The sequence below is a fragment of the Ciona robusta genome, chromosome 6 (assembly GCF_009617815.1).
Source record: "Ciona robusta chromosome 6, ASM961781v2".
Taxonomy (NCBI): domain Eukaryota; kingdom Metazoa; phylum Chordata; class Ascidiacea; order Phlebobranchia; family Cionidae; genus Ciona; species Ciona robusta.
The window spans coordinates 2,084,267-2,109,183 of NC_143240.1; the positions used below are offsets into that span (position 1 = coordinate 2,084,267).

At 34.4% G+C, this 24,917-nt stretch overlaps 3 protein-coding genes across 4 annotated transcripts in view; 2 read left to right on the forward strand and 1 right to left on the reverse strand.

Annotated features, from left to right (window-relative positions):
- Positions 1-1,375: 1,375 nt before the first annotated feature.
- LOC149734837 (uncharacterized) lies at positions 1,376-14,637 on the forward strand. 2 transcript variants are annotated; one of them, XM_089879713.1, is made up of 11 exons: positions 1,376-1,888; positions 2,858-2,926; positions 2,977-3,093; positions 3,637-3,755; positions 8,081-8,256; positions 8,710-8,798; positions 9,536-9,769; positions 9,943-10,122; positions 10,492-10,715; positions 12,318-12,521; positions 14,123-14,637. In XM_089879713.1, the coding sequence occupies exons 1-11, from the start codon at positions 1,420-1,422 to the stop codon at positions 14,207-14,209; spliced, it is 1,968 nt and encodes a 655-aa protein (XP_089735839.1). In that variant the 5' UTR covers positions 1,376-1,419; the 3' UTR covers positions 14,210-14,637. The 2 variants fall into 2 exon arrangements, with proteins under 2 accessions (XP_089735839.1, XP_089735840.1); XM_089879714.1 differs by lacking the exon at positions 2,858-2,926.
- An 819-nt stretch (positions 14,638-15,456) lies between these two features.
- Positions 15,457-24,917, forward strand: part of LOC149734838 (protein CMSS1-like) — a 42,453-nt gene continuing 32,992 nt past the window's right edge. Inside the window, exon 1 of the mRNA XM_089879728.1 lies at positions 15,457-16,336. Coding sequence (XP_089735854.1) covers positions 16,261-16,336 — 76 coding nt within the window. The 5' untranslated portion in view covers positions 15,457-16,260. The remainder of the gene's footprint in view (positions 16,337-24,917) is intronic.
- On the reverse strand, positions 16,991-24,266 carry LOC149734839 (uncharacterized). Its single transcript, XM_089879710.1, has 14 exons — positions 24,058-24,266; positions 23,453-23,525; positions 23,083-23,146; positions 22,766-22,975; positions 21,901-22,047; positions 21,372-21,537; positions 20,795-20,976; positions 20,606-20,740; positions 20,202-20,332; positions 19,669-19,815; positions 19,216-19,325; positions 18,769-18,913; positions 18,401-18,544; positions 16,991-18,060 (listed from the first exon to the last, which is right to left on the reverse strand). Exons 1-14 carry the CDS (start codon positions 24,204-24,206, stop codon positions 17,830-17,832), a joined length of 2,034 nt encoding a protein of 677 aa, XP_089735836.1. The 5' UTR covers positions 24,207-24,266; the 3' UTR covers positions 16,991-17,829.

Consider the following 24,917-nt stretch of genomic DNA (forward strand, 5'->3'; position numbering starts at 1 on the left):
TCTTTGCAACAGTTTATACAAGCTATACAAAAATATTATAAGTTACCCTACTTTTTTTGTTATTGTTTTATTGTGTAATTTTTGCTCATAGTGAGTTATAAATAACAACTGATGTCATTTTAGGTGTAACACATTGTACTGTTACGATGTAAAACTATAACCATGTATTTATGTAACTCGACAATGCCTATTACTAATTCATATCAAAACGCGTACGTTGAAATTTATTCAAGTTATTTCAAAGAAATAATTTAATACAATAGTGATGCTCCTCTTGTCGGCTTTATCCATACAATAGCCTATGCGATACGATCAATATAAAAAGGGCAGACTTTAAAGAAACTGCATTCTGATTTCGGACTTGACTTTGCAATCGGTAGTATATGTATATCAATCGCGCAGTATAGTATATGGTGCAGGGCGAGCCTATAGTTTACACATTTGGAGATATATATATATATTGTAGGATTGGGGATAATGGAACACCTTTAGAACATAATATCTAACTATTTTGATCGTGTTTTAAAAAATTAACAACTGTCTATGGGAGTCGTTAGAATAAAGTTTTATAAATCTTTGACTGTTCTTTGTTTACTACTAAATGGAACGAGACAATGGAGCTAAAAGGCGTCCCATCTTCCCCCACTCTACTATATATTGGTGAAATCAGTTGGAAATAGAATGAAAATGTGTTCCAACTTCCCGAATCCCGAATTTAGACATTGACTGTCATGTTTGTAATATTTCATCTTGGCATTATGTATTATACGTATTCGCAACGTTTTGTTATAGTTCCTAATACAGAACTGTTCGCGTTAAATTACAAATCACTCAATTTCCGGCAAGGTGTCTAAAGGATAAACTCTCGTTCTTTGCGCGATAGATTGACCGAGCTGTCATCTGGGTGCTTGTAATAGGAAGAATTAGTAAGCGGATTATATACCAGAGCTGTCTAATGCTTCCGTTTTAAATTGACGCGTATTTAGAGAGAGAACACCTTGCGGTAATTGCAACTTTGTGGGAAGATTTTTATGCTAAGTTTTGTGTTTGACATAGTAGGGTGGAGGAAGATGGAGCATATTTTTTTGTTCCGGTAATAAATTAAGCAAAGTACATTCAAACAATTACAAAACCGTTTCCTAACGAGTCACGACTCCCATTGAGCATTGTTAATTGTTTAAAACACGATCAGGGATATTTGGATAGTATGTGCTAAAGGTGTCGCATATCCCTACTATATATCTTTACACATGTAACAATTCAAATGTTAGAGATTCTAAAAGGTTTATAAATACATCAATACGTATGTTTAATTTCTTTTATCTTCTGTACAATGTTTTAAAGGCTTAAGACGTACTTTTATTTGCTAAGTATTTAATCTTTCACATTTACCCTTTCCAGAGCGCATTGAGCCGCATTATGAAAACGGTGTTTATTTTTACACTGCTACTCTTGTTGTTATTATTAGCTCCTAACCATGCCCAAGAGACGGGTGACAGCAACTCGCTTGATGACGTAACGAGCAATGACGTAGCCGGGAATGGGCTTGATTTCGGAATCGGTGATGACGTAGCTTCTGACGTAGGCGACGGCTTGAAGACAAATGATGACGATTTTTACGATCTTGATCTTGGTGAAGAAAGCGACAAAATGGGATCTTTAATTGGGAACGGAGATCCAAATATATTTGCCGACATCGAGTACGCAGAGGGTTACGAAGGATTGGTTTATGGCGAAGCCGATTATAACGGTAGAGACCCGAGCTACGATAAAAAGGCGATTAAGCCTATGGAGATCACACTGGCAATTATCTACGCAATAATCACATTTGTGGGCCTGATCGCGAACGGGGTTGTCTTCTTCGTTATCTTCGCTGGACGTGAAATCGGTAATTCGGGATTTTTTATTCTCCCTTTAAAATGCTGAAATTTAAATGCCACCTTTATAATGCTCATATTAGATAATCAATTCTCTGCAGCAACACCTTGAGTGTGTAATTTTATTACTTTGCCTAACAAGGTTATTTAGGCAAAGCATTACGATTAATGTCCTAAAATAGCCTTTGTATATGCTGCAGTGGGTTGGGGTATGATGGGACATGTTTTTGTTTCATTTTTCCGTCTCATTACGTAGTAAAGAATATTTACAGAGATTCATAACCGTTTCTTCATGACTCTGAAGAGCTTGGTTAAACCACGATTAGATAATATGGGATATTATATTATCTGCTTACGGTATCCATCTTACACCCACAATACTATATTTATTTAGGAGCGAATTGACAACCTAAATATTGGGCCCTTTGGCATAACCTTATACCAATAAAAAATATAGTGTAGTAGGATGGGGAAGATGGGACACCTTTTCATTCTATGTTCTCGTACATTTTGGTGGTAAACAAAGAACATTTAAAGAATTATAAAACCTTGTCCTCGCGACTTTCATAGACCATTGTTATTTGTTTAAAACACGACCAGGATATTTATATATTTTGTGCTAAAGGTGTCCCACCTTCCCCCACCCCACTATATTATATTTATTTTTAAACCTGCAAAACTTAAAGATAGTATTTGGTCCATTTAAAAGAATTTTTTTTGCATATTTGACTGCTGGTATATAATCTAATATTCTAGTGTTGATTTTGTATCTGCATTATTAAATAGTATGTATTATACACAAAGCCACCCATAAAGCTAATGTAGGCACTGAGCCAACTCTAGCTGATATTCCAGGTCTCCTGGCCGTAGAACCTCATACATCACTATTATAAATATATATATACACACTTTGTGAGAATAATATAATAAAACCAGTGCAGAAGTAGGGCGAACTTTCTGGTTTTATTATATTTTCTCAGATATGTTTTCAATGTTGCTTAACGTGAGCCAACGAAAAACATCAGAAGGAGGGTATCTACAGAATACTGGTATAAGGTAAGCTAACGACTGTCTTGCCTTGAATTATTTGTATTTGCAGGCAAAACTGTGACCGCTATGTACGTCGTTCAACTGGCTATAGCAGACAGCGCATTGCTACTGACTTTGCCAATCTTTGGCCTTCAGAAAGTTGCAATGAATTGGTCCTTCGGCGCATGTATGTATATGTGTTTTAAGGTACTTTAAAACAGGGCTGGACTTTTGGACCATTTTCAGATGCACAATAGATTTAAATCCCTAATCAAGTTTAGTACAATACTTTCCAGAAACCTAACACTAAACACCACAATAGTTTCGGTATACCTTCTCTTGACCCCAATAAAATAGTTTGCGCTTTTCGATTCCAGTACCGTCATTAAATATTAATACTAAAGTACACGACTTCTATGCAACCATAGATAATTTACCTATTTAACTTATAAAACCATCTACTTTTATGTGTGTTCTCTGGGGACTAAAAAAGTTGAATAATGGGCTGTTCCATAAAAATCTGTAACTTACATTATTAATAGTTTCGTAATTCCGCCTTGGACAGCAATGACATTGGCTTAGTAGTATAGTCGGTCACGCTGCTGGATTACTGTAGCGACAGTTCAGTAATTAAATAATGGCGCTGTGTAATTCAATTACTGCTGTTTATTTTGGAGCCGCGAGTTCTCGCTCCTGTATCAAGCAACTATTGAGGTGTTTTTATCCACAGTCACATGTACGTTGTGTCATTCGATCAAGTTTTTGAGTTACTACGCTGGGATTTTCTTTCTAACAGCAATGAGCGTCGATCGCTACGTTGCTGTAGCTTACAGCACAAAGTCCCACCAGGTAAGCATTATGACGTCATAGTGGACGCTTTTATCGGTCCCTTAGGACCAATTAGACTCCTTTATGGACGGCTCTAGCGGTTCATGGCTTTTGATTGGCTGAATTCTGGTTACTCGAATTTGATTTGTGACGTAAAGCGGTAATAATTTAAAGAAACTTTATTTCAATTTCGCGCTTTTTCAGAAAACACATGTTAAACAAAATAGGGCAAACCTGTTCTTAGGTGTTTAATAATTAAATTCAGGGGTTCGCGGTTTTGTATGACCCGGGCAAACGGTCGAATGGCAAACTGAATCAATGTAGAAACAAATCTCTTGGTTTACATAAACAACGTTGTCAGTCCGACGTCCGAAACAAGGTCAATTTTAGGATACTAGGTTTTGTTTTATTGCAAGACGAGACTAAAATAACAACAAACCAATCTTTTTACGATAAAAACATACTAAGTATTTTCTTTTTGTATTTTTAAAAGCCTACAACAATCTAGTAATTAACTCGGAAAAGTATAAGTACAGTATACCAACTGTTTTTTTTTTCTCATGTAAAACTGCTTCAGTGACTTTTTAAAGCAAAGATTTGAGGCGTATTTCAGTTTTATTAATAAGAAAATCATCGAGCTGCTGCCAAACCTAATAAGCTGACAGGTTGATTACAACATTTTAACACATGTACTGACAGTATTGCACTACAAACTGTCACTGTCAGTTGTCTTTTGATTCGCATTTGTATTCCCAAAAGTAAATTTGATTACTTTCGTATTGCACATAATATCTATTATGACGTATCTATTGTGGCATGTTTTAGAATGCTGCACATTGTTTTGATTTGATTTGACAAGATTTTGCAATTTCAAAGCAAATAATTAAAGTTGAACAGATCAATAGAACAAAATTGAATTTTGAATTGATAGTTAAGTGTCTTAGGACTTAGGACATCGATTTTTTATTACAACAATGCTATATTCGTAATATAACGTTAGAGTTTCAGAATATGATATGTACTACTGTAATGTGAGCATGAGCTGTATATAAATACACCATTTGTGTCTGAAACATAAGAAGACACCTATGATATAACTTGACAGTGCGCATGAGGTGTATAAACACAACGTCACATATGTTTATTGTATGAGAAGACACCTATATGTTATAACTCGACAGCGGGCATTTGGTGCGTAGAAATCACATCATGCATTTCCGGTGTATAAAAGGGTACACATGGTATAACTTGACGGTGAACATAAGATATATTACCAAACTTTTCGTGCTATAGCATATTCGTTCATGCCATGACGTTAAAGGCTGATTCCCAGCATGCTATATAGCCATGGAAAGTTTCCTCAATTACCTTCCTAAAGTTAAGGTGTATATCTCAGATTATAAATATTAATGCAGACAGTCGTGTCAATATAACTTTGCTAGCAGCCATGATTTTTAATGTATATTGACCCTTTAATAAGACTATCGCCTAAATCAATGAATGAAACCGTAGGTGAGCACATTTACGATGCTTTTTGTTTAATTTATTCATGAATTTCCGCTCCCCCTTCAATTTTAGCATGATAGCAGGCCAATTAAAACTTTATCTGTTGTATAAATGCATTCTTGGACGAAAAACTTTGGTACGAAATTCGGTATAAATCCGAGGCATGACGGCATGCCGATTTAAAATACGAAAACGTTGTAGAAAACAAACTTTAGATCAATTTTTCTTCATATACATGTAAGCAGAAAAGCACTTATGGCTTAATAAGGGCTCTACCGTTTTGCGAACTTTATACTAAGCATCAATTAATAGCCAACTTTTTGTAAGCCAGTTTTCGAAACTGAATTTACTGCCCCGTTATGAGTCAATAAAATCGATACAACTTTTACTATAACCGTCAAACACTTTAAATGGTGATTTAGGTATTAAGAAGAAATGGCGTACGATATTTGGCTATCAACATGGCGTTATAACTGAATTTGAACGAAAGCTGTTTTCAATCAATCGTTAAAAACGTGGATTTTGTTGTTGTCGGTATACAAGTTAATTTGTTTACCATTCAGCAAATTACGTGTTAAAAAAAACATCTACAAATCACTTAATGTAGGTAATTTTAAGGAATAAACAAATTTGCACTTCGTTTTCCGATGTAATTAACATTTAAAACTATGTTTTTGTTGCGTAATATACAAAGTTCACCTATAGGCTGTATTCTGCGAAACATTGTTATTTTGCAAGCACTTTTAATGCGTTCAATTATCGTGATATGAGCGCGCACGAAACTCAGCAACTCAAATCGTGATCAAACATGTTTTTGATCTTTACCGGAAACAGAATAACGCCTTTCAAAAAACAACAACATTTCTTTTGTGTTGGTTGGCCGATGGCCACCATGATTTATTACGTCATAATACTGACCGAAACATCGATTACCGCGCGCAGTCGTTGTTTCACTTCACGTTCTTGCAACCGGAAGAAAGCGTGCATCCGGCGCACACGTATCGGCATTCATTGTTACGTCACAAACGCTGTGTTTCTTAGCCCAATCACGTTCGGATGTATTGTAGGACACGTGATATTTGCATCTTGGCGTAGCAGCGCAAGCTAAACAATCAAATTTTTTATTACGTATAAAGAATCAAATTTTCTGAACGGTGTGCAGATATAAATGAATGAAACTTATGTATTATAACTTAAACATTCTGTATATTGTATGTGTCACATTTGAAAGCAAATCATCTTATTTCTTATATACCGTCTCTTTATGTCAAAATAGAACAACAAATATAGTTTACCCTAATAAAAACTCACATCTATACTGGTAAACTATATAGGTCAGCTTTAATGAAATTGCACACGTTTATGAAATTCCGTTAACCAAGGAAATTCTTCTTTACGATTCTTAACATTTGTTTGTTTGTTTGCATATACTTATGCATATGTACCTTGTATTGTAGTTATATGTTTGTATTGGTTACAATGTATGACTCACCTAATTTAACATCCTTTTGCATAAACAAATGACTGTCCTTTATTTATCCTGTTGACTTCAATTAGGATGTATATACACTACATACGGAATCGAATAACAAACTGTATTATGTTCATTATTCATAGACGAACGTGTTTGTATATACACATGTTTATGATGATACAGAAAAATTTGATTACAAATTGTCCTGGCACTTTTCAAACTATCTAATGCATTGAATTACAAAGTTAGATTGTATACTTTACTAGGAAAACACGTGAAGATTTAGTTGTTTAAAAAGGGCCTACACTATAAGTTAAATATAACGACCATTATATTGCCTGGTGTATCTGTTCAATGGAATTGTTATTTAATTGTTTCAAAACGTGTTCGGTCTTTTATTTTAAATTGGAAAAGTGCAAACATTACTGTATTTTTGTGCTTAGGTAATTTTTGTTTAATTATCAAACTGTTCAAGTTATAATAAAACGAGAAGTTTTTCAAACCATATATTTTATAAATCAATTGATTTCGCCTGACCGTTTGCTATGAATTGAGTTCAGAATTCGAAGTCCTCAAAAAGATTTTTTTCCTTTTTTTTGTTTCCGTTTTTTTTACCATGACGCCTTCGCACCCACGAAGAGCTATTTTGAAACTTTTCTAAAAACTTCCGAAAAACAGTTCAATAACCACGAAGTAACATATGCGGTTTAGGTTCTTTTAAATAAAATGATTTAAAATACAAACTTCAAATCATTATATCGACAAAACGTCTCTTGGAGAATCGAACTATGCTTAACAAGGTCTGAAGATTTATTATTCTTTTTATTTTGTTTTAGCCAGAGAAATTACCGTTTCCAATTGTTTACTTAAGTTTCAGGTGTTGTTTTAATGCAGTCGTGTAATCCAATTACCCGTTACATTGAATTAAGTATCCGCCAAATTCGAGGAATTTTCTATCCTGCCAGTTTTGAATTGATAATGCGGTTTACCGTAGCTCAAAAACAATCATAATTTCGGAAATGATTCGTCTAACTAAATTATTTTAAATAGCAGGCAATACTGACATTAATATTAATTTATTATTTAATTAGGAATAGTAGGCTATGTTTTCTAAAATAGCTCTCCTGGCATTTATTTGCGTACCGACGTTTCGACGTCGCGTAAAGGTCCCTTCGTGAACCTATTTCTATAAAACACATATACGTCCAAGCACTATGTATATGATACGAACGAGGTTGCAAAAATTTACCTTTAGCCCTAAAGCGTAGCAGTGCCATTTTAACTAAGAAGGTTTTAATGTCTTTCCATTTTAAAAACCTCATTATTTTACAATATTCCTATTTTGTATAACCCTGTTTTATTCCAGCTCCGAACACGGCGACGTACGATGATCGTATGCCTTGTTGTATGGCTGGCAGCAGGTTGCATGACCATACCAATACTAATGTATGCTCGTACAGAGAAAGTGGTAGACCGAACCATCTGCCGTCTCATGTTCCCTGGTTATGTGAAGTTTAATGAATCGGAAACTTATATTTTTGTGTAAGTGGAAGTAATAGTACCTGGCCTCAATAACTTATCTTAACCAACGAAATTTTTTAATAAATAAATGAATAAATGTATAGGAATGGAGCCTTATTTATTCTGCGTGGTTTGCAACAGCAGTCGCTATAAAACGATTATTATGTGGTGTACATATGTAACTTAATTTTCTTTAACTAAACAACTCCATCCAAAAGACTTAAAACGTTATCTTGTGTTTCCAAAATCCAAATTGTACTCAAATTTAAAAAAGCGCAATACAAAATGTATATACAATGTGTATTTGTGTATATATACATGTATATGCATTTCACATTACTTGTGCATGGAGTACAATATATAATGGCTCATTTATCCTTGCGGGAATACCACTGGTGCCCTACTGCTTCTTGTACTTGCAGATACACTAATATTACGACCAATAAATGTTTGTTAAATCAATATTCATCACAGGGCTTCTGACTATGAACTTGTACCCGAAATTGAATCAACCACAGCTTTTGATGAAGGTCTTTTCACTGACGATGGGGTCACCGCTCAAGGTAATGTCACACACAGTTCTAAATTGAATTGTAATTAAATATAGTAGGGTGGGTGAAGACGGGACACCTTGGGCACATAATATCTAAATGACCGTGTTTTAAACAATAGTCTATATAGGAGTCGTGAGGATACGGTTTTATAATTCTTTGAATGTTCTTTGTTTACTACCAAACGGGGCGAGAAAATAGAATAAAAATGTTCTATCTCCCCCCACCCTACAGATCTATATTGAATTGTAATTAAATATATTGCACTGCTTGTTATTGGCAGTACATAACACATCAAGAGTTCACGTCCGATGTCAAATATTAACACAATTTGTTTTATTATGTTTATTAGGTCTCTGATATTGCTCATGACTGCTGTTTATTAGACATGTGTTCACATTACGTAGGTTTATTAACTTGTAATTTGTTTCTATATGGGTGATGTCTTATACGGCGATACACGCCAAAAAAACGGGGAGACATAGAACGCTACTGTATACCATTGTGGGCGTGTGTGTTCTTGGGCAAATTACTTAACTGCAATTCCTCCGATCCAATTTTTTTTCTTATGTTAATACTTGCACAATAAAAACATTAATCTAAAGAGTTATCTACATGGTAGCTGGTATATGCAGATACCGAGATACGTACGGGGTGTATGCAATGAAAATCCGGTGGTATAACGACTGTCGTTTTCCCGCCACGAGAGAATAAACAACCTTTTTTTCAATATTTTAACTTCTTTACAGACGATAACTTCGAGACCGAGACTGTAGACGCCACGAGCAAGCCAGTGTTTCCAGTTTACAATCACGACTACAACAGAGGCCGGGAATCACTGTTTAACACCAACGATAGCTTTCTGTTTGGCAACAATCAAAGTCATGAATACACATGTTCGCATAAACATCAGAAGAAGGTGTACAAAACATGGCTTGTGGTTGATTTTGTCGTTGGATTTGTTCTACCTTTTATAGTGATAAGTAAGTTTATAGTACTATGGGGTAAGATGAGACAACATTAGCACATTTATATAGTCTTGCCACTATTTAGCATCGAATCTGGTACCTTTTAGGCCACGGCGCTGGACTATTAAAGTAAATTTATAACAAAAATACTAAATATTTTCGTTTTTTAATATTTTTTTTTATACCAGCAATCAGTTATGTAATGATTGTAAAACGGCTCCAAACATCCGAAGACAAGATTGCAAACATGACTGGGAAACGTACTATAAGCATGAGGAAGCGTGTAACACGTATGGTGGCTGTACTAGTGGTATGCTTCGTCGTATGTTGGCTGCCAAACCATCTCTTTACATTGGCTAAGATACGAGGTAAGTATTTGGGACTTTTGAGCCTTTTTTTAGGCTAAAATTGAGCCTTTTTTGTATGTTTGTTGTGTTTTTACGTCATTTTGGAATTGATTTTTATTATGACCCCCAGCTCTTCTTTATATGCATATGGTAACAAGTTCTTCTCTTATCTACAAAGGAATAAGATGAAACATGTTTATAGTATCTTTTCTCGTCCCATTTGGTAGTAAACAAAAATTATTTACAGATTTATGTACATAAAGCCCTTTATTCTAAAAAAGCGTTATTAAATATTTAAAACAAGATAAAAAAAGTATGGGATTCAGGTGCTAACAGTAGCCCATCTTACCCACAGTACTGTATTATGATTATATTTCTATAATTTTTTAGGACTTGACCTTTCTGTGACCCCTTGCTACGGAATCGAGCATTTTCTTGTGGCGTTTAGTTTCTCCAACGCCGCAATCAACCCGATACTGTACAGCTTCTTGAGTCATAACTTCACAACAAGGTTTCGGGATAGTGTAGCAATGGCTCGCAGAAGAATGGGTCGCAAAGGAAGCATGGCGACTGGAGTACACCAACAGGGCGGAACACATAGTGGCGACCACCAGGTAAGAAGCTTATTTAAAACAGAACACCTAACAATTATTAAAATCACCCACTAAGTTACATACGCGGTAACTCGTAAGCGGGCAAGAGGTGTATGAAACAATACATAGCGAGTTATAACGGCTCTTATTGCCCCGTCACGCGAGGATAAATAAGCTACATTCATTTTTATACGGTGATTTTCGTTTATATATCTCGCTGATTGTTTACTATTAATACCCTTCCAATTGTAACCGATAAGGTTTTAATAGCCCATAAGATATAGCAGTTTAGGATAGTACGTTTTCATTCTCTTTTCGTACCGTATGAAAGTAAACAAAGAATATTTAAAAGATTAAATTAGCGTTTGTACATTTTGACATACAATATACAATATAAGTACCATAAAGTTTTCCTTTCGTGTTAAACTATCAAAAAAGCTTTATCACGTAATGCTATACACTTGTACCTCAATTTAGGCTGGACAAATTTGCATAAAATAAAATATAAATTATTAACAAAAAAAAACATTAAGAGCATACGATTTTGAGAAATGCACTATAAGGTATAAGAAGTTCGTTTTAATTTTTCAATTAAATTGGGCAAAGATAGAAATTCACATGAAGAAATAACGAATTCCAATCTTGCCCGACGTATTGGGCCACTTAAATCAATATGGCAACAAATTAAGTGACAAAATGTCGATATAAGCACACTTGGAAAGACACCGTTGATAAGTATGCCAAGATTTTGTGCAGTGATATTAAAACTCTTGCAGAAATGATTTCAAAAATAATATTCGCGGATTTTTCATCTGAATTTTAAAATTTGAAAAATTCAATTTCGGTCATTTGAGTCTCGCTTTACGTTATACTTGTTTGTAGAAAAACATTTAGTTGCATACGCGAGTCGCAGACTACGTTTACAATAGTAATAGTAGAGTGGGGGAAGATGGGACACATTTAACACATAGTATCCAAATAGCCTGATCGTGTTTTAAACAATTAACAACGGTCTGTCGAAGTCGTGAAGATACAGTTATATAATTCATTGAATGTTCTTTGTTTAAAACCAAATGAATAGAGAAAACTAAACGAAAAGGTGTCCCATCTTTCCCCACCCTACTATACATCATAATTGTTTTTGATTTACTTTTGACACCTTCATGTCATCTGATAATTTTTTACACTTCGCAAAAATTTGATCTGAATTTTAAATAGAAAGTAACTTATTCATACTTGAATGGTGGGGTAATCGATGTATCGTTATGGTACGGGTTATAACGCGGGTGGTTCATTACAACACGGGTGTTCTGATTTCCACACCTCGTCCCCGCTTACGCGAGTTGCTACGTTTATAATTTATCGAATGTTTTATGTTCGTAACAATTTAGACAGCCTATTAGTGACCACTGGATTAGACCAAATTCTTGCCTAAGGACACATATTCTCCCAATGGCAGCAGTAGTGTTTTAAAAGCCTTGCACCTATAACTCAAGAAGTCTAGAGGCATGCGCGCAAACCACTGCGTCATCCCCTCTATACATTTTAACGTTTCAGACACATACACAGCCTATTTAATTTTGATACTTTTAAACATCTATATTCAATTATTTTTTATTGTAGAATTTCACCAAACGCTTGAGCAACTTTGTTGGTGTAAGAAGACTGAGCCGAGGTTCAGGAGGTGGCGAGGTCGAGTACCACGGCGGGGGTTCGGGTAACGGACAAAGTGATTATGCTAAAAAGCATAAGTTTTCCTTTCCACTGAGAGAGATAGCTAGAAAACGATCTCAAAAAGATTCGAACGGTTACAGTGAAACAGAGCCGGTAAGTGTATCAAGTTTTAAATTACATTAGTTCAAGCGAAAAGTTGAGTCTTAATTAAATCCTTAAGCCAGGAGGCGCTTGAAACAGAACACTAGTGTTATTACATAGATTTTCTATTTAACTCTTTTGATTACTATAAAAATGGCGTATTTAATGGATATAACGAAATATAGGAAATCAGAGCGAAACGACCGATGTTATAGCACGCCAATGATAAAATAAATGAACAAGTATTAATTTATAGTTTGTTCACAACGCATGCGTCTCATGATCAATGCCGAATAAACAGTAACCATTCCATACAGGACTATATTTAAATTTATTCAGTAGGCAACCGAAAATGGATTTATTACCTATATTCCTATATCGTCTATACGAATCCAGATTTGTTTACATGCTATATAATCCTTTGGGGTTTGATCACGTGTGGCTAGTTTCTCTTTACTTTCTGGCCACCACAACAATAAAATACGCACACAACAACGTATTGAACTGGATGGCCCGGGTCGTTAACCCTTTTACCGGTTGACACTCATTGACAAGTACAGATGTTTAATTCGCTGATATTGTAACGTGGGGTGAGATTGGACAACATTCGTACACAATATTTAAATAACCTCATCGTGTTTTAAACAATTGACAACGGTATTTTAGAATCGTAGGAAAACGGTTATAGAGTAGGGTGGGGGAGGATGGGACATTTTCATTCTATTTTGTCGTCCCATTCGGTAGTAAACAAAGAACATTCAAACAGTTATAAAACCGTATGATAACAACTCCCATAAACTGTTGTTAATTATTTAAAACTCGATCAGAATATTTGGATATCATGTGCTAAAGCTAAAGGTCTCACTCCACCATATAGGTACATTTACTGTATAGGAAACGGTGTTAATAATATTGTTGATATCAAGATTGTTTATCTGTTTACAGAGAATCTATTACTCGTCATGTCCTTGTTTACATTTATAAATCACCAAACAATAATGTTTCATGCTAAGTATGTTAACAGCATGAATCATAAGTTTACTTTTACACGTTTGATTTATTTCAAACATGTTGAGTCAGTCTGTTTGTTTGGTTTAAAGGGCGTTTCTCTGTAACACTATCTGCAACCATATACGTATTTCCGTATTGTATTTGAATATTGATCTATTTCAGCTTAAGATTGATCTTTACAATGTTATAACACGACAGTGAGTACGAGGTGTATGAACACTCCATACTTGTATAGGACATACATGTTATAGTACTGTAAGGGAAGATGGGACACCTTTCGTATGTTATATTCAAATATTCTGATCGTGTTTCAAACAATGAACAGCGGTCTATACTCTATGTGTATGGGGATACGGTTTTATAATTATTAAACGTTACTACCAAATGGGACGAAAAAACAGAATGAAAAGATGTCCCATCCTTTCCCACCCTACTATATAACTTGACAGTGTGCATCAGGTGTATGAATGCGCCACATTTTAAAGTGTATTAATACCCTTGCTATAACTAGACTACAACAAATGCTATCAATGTTATAAACGTAACTAAAAGAAAATATATCTTACTTTTACATACCGTAACGATATTGTTTTTATTACCAGGCAAAGACGGAGAATGAAAGCCGCACCAACCAAACTGAATGTACACGAGTGTTACTAGAGTCTCGCAAGGAGACACACGAATGCTAACTTCCACTTTAAACATACAGCGTAGCCTGTATACTGTTCTATCCTAAGACTTTCGACTGAGTTGACCTCAGTCGCATTATGACTGCACAAGTACTTTGTTTGAAATGATACGAATGTTCCTATTTTTCTCGTTCCTTCCGTTTTGTACATAATTTATTGTAATTATATAACCACCGCCTAAAAAGATGTTTTAAAACCACTTCTTCAAATCAGAAACGTGATTTAACTTTTAAATCAAGTTGGTATATTGCAGTAACACAGTATTTAGTGTTTACCAGTTGGCCCTGCTTTATTTTTTACTAAAACACTGCAAAATTTTACAATTATGTCGATTTTAGTGCATGTTAGTTTAACAGCTGCCGATAAAGTGTTTTTTCATTCGAGTAAGAATTCATGGTATTAAAATTTACTTTGCATTGATGTTTTAATTTGTTTGTCTATATTTTGGATGATTCTAACTTTTATGTACGTAGAAAATAACGGTAACGAAGTGTTTATTTAGATTTGACTGAAAAATACGTCATGTCCGATTTAGTTAGTTTATAAAGGTTTATTTAAAATCGGACAGGCTACTTTATGGAAATTGACCGATGATAACTTAAACACATAAAAAGCTGGAATGAGTACACTGATTTGTGACCTAAATATTACTCCCCCGTTTTATAAGTTTTTTATGAAAATGTGTGACATTTCTATTAAGTACCGCGGGGATTTCCCGCGTTCGAAGATTTGGCTTGTTTATTTTCACGTGTTTAAGAAAAAGCCATTTAAAACGTTTCAAAACAGAACAGTTATCAAATGTATTATGTAAAAATGCAGTTGAGTATATGAGTAAGCCAGTAGTACATAATATAAACCATAACCTCGGTCTGGAGCCACAAATACTTAAAACAAATACGGCTAATACTTTTTGTAATATTCTAGTAACAAAACCTGATTTTTAAACATATTTGGCCCATTTTAGAGTTGTAAAGTATGAATTGTTTCTAGTATGACGTTTATTGGTCGACTGGTCCAGACATTTCTTTACTACTACCCAATAAAAAGACAAAGCCCATACAAATTCGTTCCACTGTTTTTTGCCATTGGAGCGTCTGTGGAGTGGGTTATGATAAAAGTTCCGGCTGCAGGACGAGGTGAAACATTTTACGACGTTTGGAGAAGAAATAGATCAGAAAAAGAATACAAGCAGAGAATAATTGAAGAGAAATTTCAAGAAGCAATCAAAGCAAAAGAAAACTGTGAAAATTAATAAGCATATATTTGGCTTGTCTTAAACTGCATTAAACACTTAATTTAAATAAATTCCCTTTGAAAAAATCAATAATTTACTTTTATTATAAGTTTAAACAGTTTTTTTAGCTTGAACTTGCGTAAAGAAATTTAGGCCTAAAATTAAAAATCATCCAAAAACACTTTCTGTTCATTTAATAAGCAAAACCTTTTGTTTGATTTATTTTCCAACTGTATAATTTTGCATACCCACCACATCATGCCTTATGGTGTTTCTTGGCCATTCTACCTGAAAACAGTATCTTCTTCCCTCATAGCAATGTTCCTGGGCTCACACAGTGTTCATATGTGGTACAGACCTGATCTATCCATACCTGAGATCCCACCTAAAAAAGGGGAGCTTCACACAAAACTTTATACAACGACAAAATCAGAAAATTAAACTAATTAATTACTTTTGTTAATGTTTTTTTGGTAACCTTAAACCGGTGTGCAGTTGTACTATATGTTTATTTTTTTTTGGTAGCTTTGTTTTAGCTAGTTACTTGTTTTCTATCAGGTATACTGGTAATGTTTTGGTTTACATTTATTTATGGAGAAGATAAGTTTCCTTCTGCAAAGTAAAAGTTGACATTTTAAATGTAATTCACTTTAAAAACCCATATTTCAGTTTCATTTCATAATGCTTTTTGTGTTTGATCAATTTTTGGCTGTGTACAAATTTTGTGTTTGTTTGACTCAACCTAAAAACATCTCCTTACTTATTAGGTTGACTGTATAGGGCAAAGTAGTTTTCAAACATTGTATAACTTTTCAAGATGGCCGACAACCTTAGTGAAGAATGGTGGCAAACGGCAGTTTCTGATGAAGAAGAAGGCGCAAGTGATGATGGTGGTTAGTCAAACACTTGCTTTTTGTATAAAGTATAAATATTACTTAATAGTCCGAATACATACTGTAAGGATTTAATTTAAGCATTAATAGGCACCTAACATGGGCATGCAAGGTGTACACTCAATGGGTCATATGTAGGAATAGAATAGGGCCTTTGCTTAGAATGTGAATAGTCTGGGTACACATAGTAATTGTAAATTGGTGATTCTGCCTATAATAGCTTATAAAGGTTTATTAATATAGGATGTGGTGTAAAGAGAACCCTCTTTTTTACGAAAAGGTAGGAGCCTAATAGGGCACAACCAGTTATCGGCTTGCCAATCATATTTTTTGGTGATTTACCGGTTATTGGCAAAAGCATAAAATGACTGATATTATCGGCGCAAATTAACCAAATAACCAGCGTTGTGGTATGCGTATACCAGAATTATTGCGGAGCGTTTAGCTTTTTATAAACGTAAAAGTAACAAATTTCAGTGCCTTAATACCACCATAAATACCATATGTTAGTTCCATGTGTCACTCCAGTGCCTATGTTTGCACCATAAGTTGCACTTGTATTAATAGTCTTGTTGTTTGTATTAGCACTAACACCTTGTTATATGCCAGTGTTCTGTATGCACAATTGTCAAAGCAGTATTCTACTATTCAGATTCATTTATAAGCAGTGTTTATTATTGGTGGAACTTAATTTGGGATGATTTTGACAACAGATAGAGTAGGGTGGAAAACATACACCAACAAATGTATAATAGTGTAAAAAGTAACTGCTGTAATCAAATTGATAGTCCAAGACTTAGAACAGTGGTCATAATTCATAAATGTAGTCTCATAGGTGTTGTTTAAAGCAGTTTAAATGGTACAAGATTAAAGCTCTTTCATACTGTATAGTGTTGTACCATTTGACTATATTATGTATGATTAAGTTTTAGGTGAAAATTTTAGTTGTGTTAATTGTTTTTGGATTTAAGATGTCTTGTGAGTTGTAAAAAAATGTGAAAGTGATTGCCATGCAAAACATAATAGAAAAGTTTAAGAAGCACTTGTTAAAACAGGTATATGCGCTTAAAGTGATACTTAGAGTTGTCACTCATATTTACAAAGCCTTAAAGTTGCCTAAAATGGTTGCACCACTTAATAGTATACAAGGCATTTCATTTGTGTTTTAACAACATATGCTGTTATACACTGAATTAGATCTACAGGTATTTAATAACTGTAATCAACAATACAGTTGCAGGAGTACCAACAATTAGATCATAGAAATATTTGACATTCTTTATATAACTGATCTTCTGGAACAATAAATTTTATCGATTTTATTTGAAAACTTATGTTTCTCCGCATGACAGCACAATAACTTTATTGTGCGAGAAAATTAGTTGCATAAAAAGTAAAACACATAATGCCTGGAAGTAGTAGGAGCAAAATATTTTACATTGTCTAACATGCTCAGTTTTGTGTTATCATTGATATGTCATGTACAGAGTAAACTACCATTCGTCATTTTGAATAGTAGAAGTCCCATTCATACCATACCGCATATCATACAAGTCTCCACCCAGTTTTTTACCCTCTGCTAAATGGCTAGCAAGAGATAGCATTCTCTCATGGAACGGTTTCTTCTTTTGCAGGGACCAGTTGGACATATTTTGAGCAAGAAAAGAATTGAGAACAAAAACAGCTCTCGGCTGCTGCCGAATCCAAGACAGAGCTAAATTTGCCTACAGTGACAAAGCGTTAATACAGTTAGAAAAAAGACAATCAGTTTAGCAGTATAGACTTGATGCAATTCTGGACAACATGTTTATTGTTATAGTTGTCACTCAATATAGATTAGCTACAGTTTTGATTTATATTTGTTACTGTACATTAGCTACAGTTGTTTTTTGTAGTTGTTAGGTGTTACTGTAGATTAGTTACAGTACAGTCTTATGTGTTAAACTTCTTTATTTCGTAAAATATAACTCTGTTTGTGTGTTGTGATAAACAGACAGCCATGTCAGGTCATAGGTGGAGCATGAACTTCCTTTGTCTGTTATGATTATTGTATCATAAACCCACCTCTATTAAGTCACAACCTTCATAGCAGCGGAAATGTCGTAACTCTGCCACATCTTGCAGCACGTTTCGAGTTCGTTCGCAATGAGAGTCAGAACCCCGGACAAGTTTAAACATTACACCAGTGCTGGAGGTTCCAATGTAAAACTGAACAAAAAAAGCAAAGTTTAGAAATTTATAACACAGTCACAGATAAATCTAACTTGTTTAACTTTGCGTGTTCAGAACTTAGAACTAGATGTATTTGAATCAATTCCATCAACCCGATGTGCATTTTTTGTATAGAAGCAACTTTATACAGTACTTTTGTTATATAAATAGTGTGGATTTGATTTGTTTGTGGACAAATGGACATCATAAAGAGTTCTTACCTGATATTTAGAAGGAGTAGCCCAGTTATCTTTGCCAGTTCTGCTTCTATAAAGCTTTGCATCTTCATTTATTGTAAAATCTTTAATTACAACCAAATACACAGTATACAGTGAGTAGGGGTGAGCTCCAATTGAAAATGAAGATCTGTCAGAAAAAACGTTTGATTATTTTGCCTTTTTGTACATAGGTTTTCAGCTTGGCAGAGCAGATGGGGGTGAATAAAAATGATACATTGGGTTTAGAACAAATCTATGATAAGAATTTAAAAAGCTGACTTTTTTTCATGGGATAACCATAAATCAATAAATGTTTATACAAACATTTTGTGATAGGCCTATGCAAATATTTTTTATTTATTTCGCATAATATATCCATTGATTTTTTCAGAACAGTGCTTTGATCATACCTATAATATATTTTTTTTGTGTTTTTGTATGTAGTAGTACCTGTTAGATGAATTAAGAACAGCTCTTGCAGGGTTGTCGTCTTCTAACCAGGAAGGTAAACTACATTCTCGGTTCTCAAACTTGTGACTCGCCTCATTAAACTCAGTCACCTGTGGATGTTGTGTACTGGATGTAGAACAACAGTGTAGCTGTTTTATGGTTAGCTTTTCATGTGTAAAATGCTGTTGTGATCAGTAACTGGCATATGGCTACTAAAAATTGTATAAGTTAAAAAAATATGATACTTTCTGTTTCCTTGAAGTAAAGTATACGGAATGTTTCTTTGTTTTTTGCAAAGTCACTCTTGGCAATTGTGCATAGGCTATCAAAAATGTTTACTCTTTTCAACAGACATTCTAATACATAGTACAGTTAGAGAGTCAATATACATAGTATAGTTAGAGAGTCAAAGGGTCCCATAAGTTTGTTATAATCGCTGTGTCTGTATCTTACCTGCCATTTGATTTCATTTGAACCTTCACACTTCACCCTTCCATATATTGGAGGACACAAACTCTCAACACTGGAAACTGAACCTACTAACTCTGGCACCGAACGTTTTCTTTCTGCTATGTACGAGATTGTCACAGCCTTTCTTGTCTAAAATAATAAAAAAAAAAAACTTTATTTTGTATGTGTGAAGTCCTATGGCAATGCACATCAGAAGATTTGGGATTTAGACCAGAGTTGGCCCATTACCATTAAAATATTCTTGTTACTAAATTAAGTCAAACAAAGAATGATTTTACTTGCATATTATGGTAAATTGTGCAGACTTGTTTTATAATTAACACTTTTTTTTACTACAATATACAGCCAATACAGTCTATTTAAATTAAACTTTTGTTCTGGTCCAAACAAATTTACATGGGCTTTCAATAAAACAATTGTGCAAAGTATCGGTCATGATTTTTGTCAGGAAAAAAAATAGACAGGTTTTACATTGTGCCTGGTAGTTATAGCAGCAAAACAATGAGTATTGTTACCTCATAGGAGGGTGGATGTTTATGCATGTATAGATGTGACAATGGGGGTAGATAAGTAGGCGTACCCCATCTTATCCACAGCTTATTATCTTTTAGCGTTCGGACCAATCCTTCGCATTCATGTCCTGAAGCTTAAAAAACACATTGTTAGATAGATTTATTTTAATTGTTAAGTTATCCTAAACAAGAGGTAACAACAGTTTTAACTGAACAGTGAGCATGAAGTGTAACAGGGTTTGAATGCTGTGTGTGTGTCTCGTGTATAAGAAAGCTCCCATGCGTGTTTGGAATACAAAAAGACTCTCATAATAAATTGACATTCAGCACCAAACATATATATACATAGCTTTTGACCACAAATTTGACCCTGCAATTCTCATAAAAGCTACATTTTAACATAGTACCTTGCATTAGTGCCCTTGCATGTGCAGGACTTTTAATTGCTTCATTCCTGGTAGCTCTTAGTTCTTCCACCAATGCACTAAACTCTGTTATCACGGCATTCATCTTTGCATCAACATCTTGGTAAGACACTGAAGCTGTAGGGAAAGAAGAAAGTTTACTCAGTTTCATGTAGCCAAGGTTTTACTTACGAGGTCCAGGTTTTGCAAACATGTCGATCAATTGTCGCCGCAGGTCTGATTTGTCTTTGAAATTGCAAAAGTCAACAATATAAATCTCTTTAGTTGATTCATCTTTGCAAGACAAAGCCTCAGCAGTAAGTGAAGCATGTACACCTTCTATTATGGAATCTACAGTTGATATCTCTGACAATCTAAACATTAAAGTTTAAAAAGTTAAATCAACTGTCATAACCAGGAGTCAGTTTGGGGTCCTAGTCCTTTCCATAATTTCGACAAATACTTAAGTTTAGTGAGAGACCAATTGCATACAAATTGAAATAAGTTTTTATTTGTTATTGGTGTTTTTTCCTGAAAGCTCTTACAAGTTTATCGTTAGTCTTGTAGAACTACTTAATGCATAACATAAATCTAGTGTCGAATATGATAAGTTTTAATGTTTTTTTATACAATTGAGGCATATAATACTTTAACCTGTAAAGAGAAACATCTTGTAGACAAAAAACTTTGCCTAAATCATGACACTTTTTCACAGTGGTCTCAATTTTTTGTTTTCATTTTAGAGTAAAAAATTATGCTAATTCCTTACCCGAGAAAAGTCCTTAGGTCAACTAATGCTGTTGGGTTTTGTTGTGGATCGAGTATTCTTCTATAGAACTTTGCAACTCTGTTTCGTATCTTCTGCAAGTCTTGTACTAGCTTAGCTGATACTGCTTGATTTGGTATGTCTTGAATAACTCGAGGGGAAGTATTACCTGTGATATGAGATGTAATTTAGTCAGGATGTATAAAGCAGAGGTACATTATAGACTTATAGTGTATAGGCACTGGGGCACAGTTTGTTAGCGCATCTGATGCCTCCAACCCAGATGTTATAGTTCAAGGTTTGCCGCTTCTACCACTGTGTGCATGAGGTGTATGAAGCAGAACACCTGCGTTATAAGGAACGCCTTTTCCGGCCACTGGGGGATAATGCAAGTTGCATTCATAAATTTATACCAGTGGCTTATATATAAGTGTAGTGACTGAACAACTGAGCTACTGAGGTAATAGACCAACTTTGGCCTAAATCCTAGGTTGAGATGCTGTGTTAAATTTATTACCAATGTAATTCTTACCAGAAGTTGGTAGTGAGAAATCATTGTCAGAATAAGCGAATATATCTTCATGTTGAGGTTCCTCCAATAAATCAGGGCTGTAACTTCGAGTTGGGATTCTTGGAGCTTCAAGCCTTGGAGACCCTGGCCCTCTTTGTTTATTAACACCTAAGTTTTTGTATTACAATGTATGTTAATACCTTCTTTTTGAATAAGAGACAAATGTTGCCATTTAAAAAATATATGTCTCTTATATTGTACACTGCTTGATTTTTGTGTTACATATTTTAAAGCATCAGATCTTGACTGTATTTTTTACTCCAAAATTGTTCTGCTATTTAAGTACCAGATCAGGGTTAGATTTCTAGAATTTATTGCAGTTATTATGTTAACAGCTATGTTTATATTACAAAATAATTTCCTCCATGGAGCAGTGGTTTGATTTGGTTACTATGTATTCATTGTAGCTTGCTGTTTGTAACAATGGAGTAGGAGGTAATAAAGCAGGAAGTTATGATACAACATTACCTCGTGCCATGTTGCCTGAACTTTTTTTACCGTATGTTCGAACTTTTTACCTACTAGACTGTTGTCAGTTTTGTCAGACTGTTTTGCCGCAATTGATGGCTCATAAAATTGTTTTTAAATGCTATTTTTTACCCCTTTCTTTTGTTTAATATGTTTGTAATCAGAGTTTCTTTGTTCAACAGCTCTTTATGGGTTGTCTGAATCGTTAGCCATACATTAAAACAAATTACCCACAAAGTTATATCTGTGACAACTGGTAAGCGTTAGGTGTGTTATATGAAACAGAAACCCATTCTATATCAACCGTCGTTGCCTGCCACAGAGGTCAAATAAATTACATTCATTTATTTATTCGTACCCGCATATAAGGGTAATCCTGTGTAAGAATCACTAGGTGGTAAACGATGTTGTTGTACTCTGCGTGTCCCTGGTATTTGCACCGTGCACCTTTGGTCCCTGTGTGCAATATTTGAACGCTTTTGTTTCACTCTTGCCACATCTTCACTCATGCCTCTTGTTAAAGAGGGGGTGGGGAATGAATCAATTTCATCATGAGATATATAAAGACCTGCAGTGTAAAAAATCATTTTTGTATTACAGAAGCATAGATACTACTATAGTGTGGATAATCAAATGCCTGGCACAAACAGCCTAAAAGTTTAGAAAATCGCTCACCTTCTTCACTTTCGTCAAAGTGTTGATTTGTGTCAAAAGAAGTTGCTTTATAGAGCAAATTGTCCTGTGAATAAAAGGTGGTAAAATTCAAAATGTATTTGAGAATCAATCTCTTGCTACGAAGTACGTAACAGACTTCAATCAAGTCCAACCAATTATTCTATTGGAATAAAATTCTGACGATGCCATTTAGGCAATATATATATATTATACAATTTGTTGGATTTTTGTCTGTTACATATTTTGTAGCATCATATTCTAACCATTTCTTCACACAAGAGTCTTTTACTCTATGAGCACCAGATCAGGGTTAGATTCACAGAATTTATTACAGTTATACCAGAGAATATGTTTTGCCTATTTTACTTACGCTCTGATTTCTTGCATGCCTGTTTTTCTTGGGTGGTATCTTTGGTATATTCTCTTTGCTTGTGTTTGTTGAACTGCATATGGTTATATTCACATAAGTATTCATTGTATATAAACTGCATAACTAGACGAAACATATAAATATAATAAACGCTAACACTTTGGATAATTTGGCATTTTTTGCTTTATGGCACAAATAGCTATACAATTTGTCCTTTTTTTGTCTGTTTTTTGTCTGTTATATTTGTCTTTTTTTTGTCTGTTATATGAGGAATTAGAAAATTACATCAGTTACATGCTGTCTATATACACATAGCTAAAGTTGTAATACTATCTCATTTATACTGAAGCCTTAAGTTCTATCTTCTTCCTTGTTGTTTGAATTGCCACTCTGGTTTCTGCATTATATATTGACAGTTTTGCTTGCGTGGGTGTTTTTACATGTGCACAAGTATATTTTCCTGTTTATATTTCCCCTGAGGCATGCCAGGGGCATCAATTTATGCCAAAGTTGGCTCATTACCCCACTACTCTGGTTTACAACATGAAAGCATTCAATTTACAATTATTAAAACCAAATAATCATAATATCATATTCCATCTTACTTGTACTTTTCTATTGCAACATTCTCATAGTTTGCTTGCTTTGTGGTATGGGAGCGTCGTAGCTCGCCTTGATCGGGCATTTCTGGGAGGTTACCTGACGTATATGTCCGTGATCTTGACCTTCTTTCGTAGTTTGTGGTCCCAGACATTCTTAAACATGTCTTTGATAAAACACTTTTGATTTTTAAGTTTAAACAGCTAAATCAGAACCTATGTAAGAAAAATACATGGGTTAGACACACTGCCTTTTAAGGTATTTTCAAAAATTGATTCGTGTTTGTTTTTTAAATTTATGTTAGTAAATCAAAGGTTTGATGGATATAAATGAATAAGACAGGGAATTTGCTATCCAGGAACTGTTTTACTGTGTCTTGCACTCTTGCTGGAAAACCTTTATATATATGTTTACTATTTTAAGTAAAAACCTGAGTTAGATCTAAAATATTGAACTCCCGAAGTATTTTCAAACATTTTAGTTAATTCTATAATGTTAATTAGGCTTAGCTAAACTTACTGTTTTCAAGACCTATCAAGACCTATCAAGAGCTGAATTTATGAAACTGCTGATATAGGCACCAACATACACTTTCACTACATTGTGCTAATACATTGTGTATATTGGTAACATATGATTTTAATACTGTTATTGACCACAAGCCTTGGATACAATCTGCCATTTATTAAGCTTACAATAAGACCCCTGTGTGCTCTGTAAACAGAAACCATAAATCTATTGATTTCCTCGAGTCATGTGCCAACTCAGGTCTAAATCACAAGCCCCTAGACCTCACCCACATATAGAATCTAATATATTGATTTCTGATTGTGTTGTCTGCTACTTATATGTGGTATATAGACTG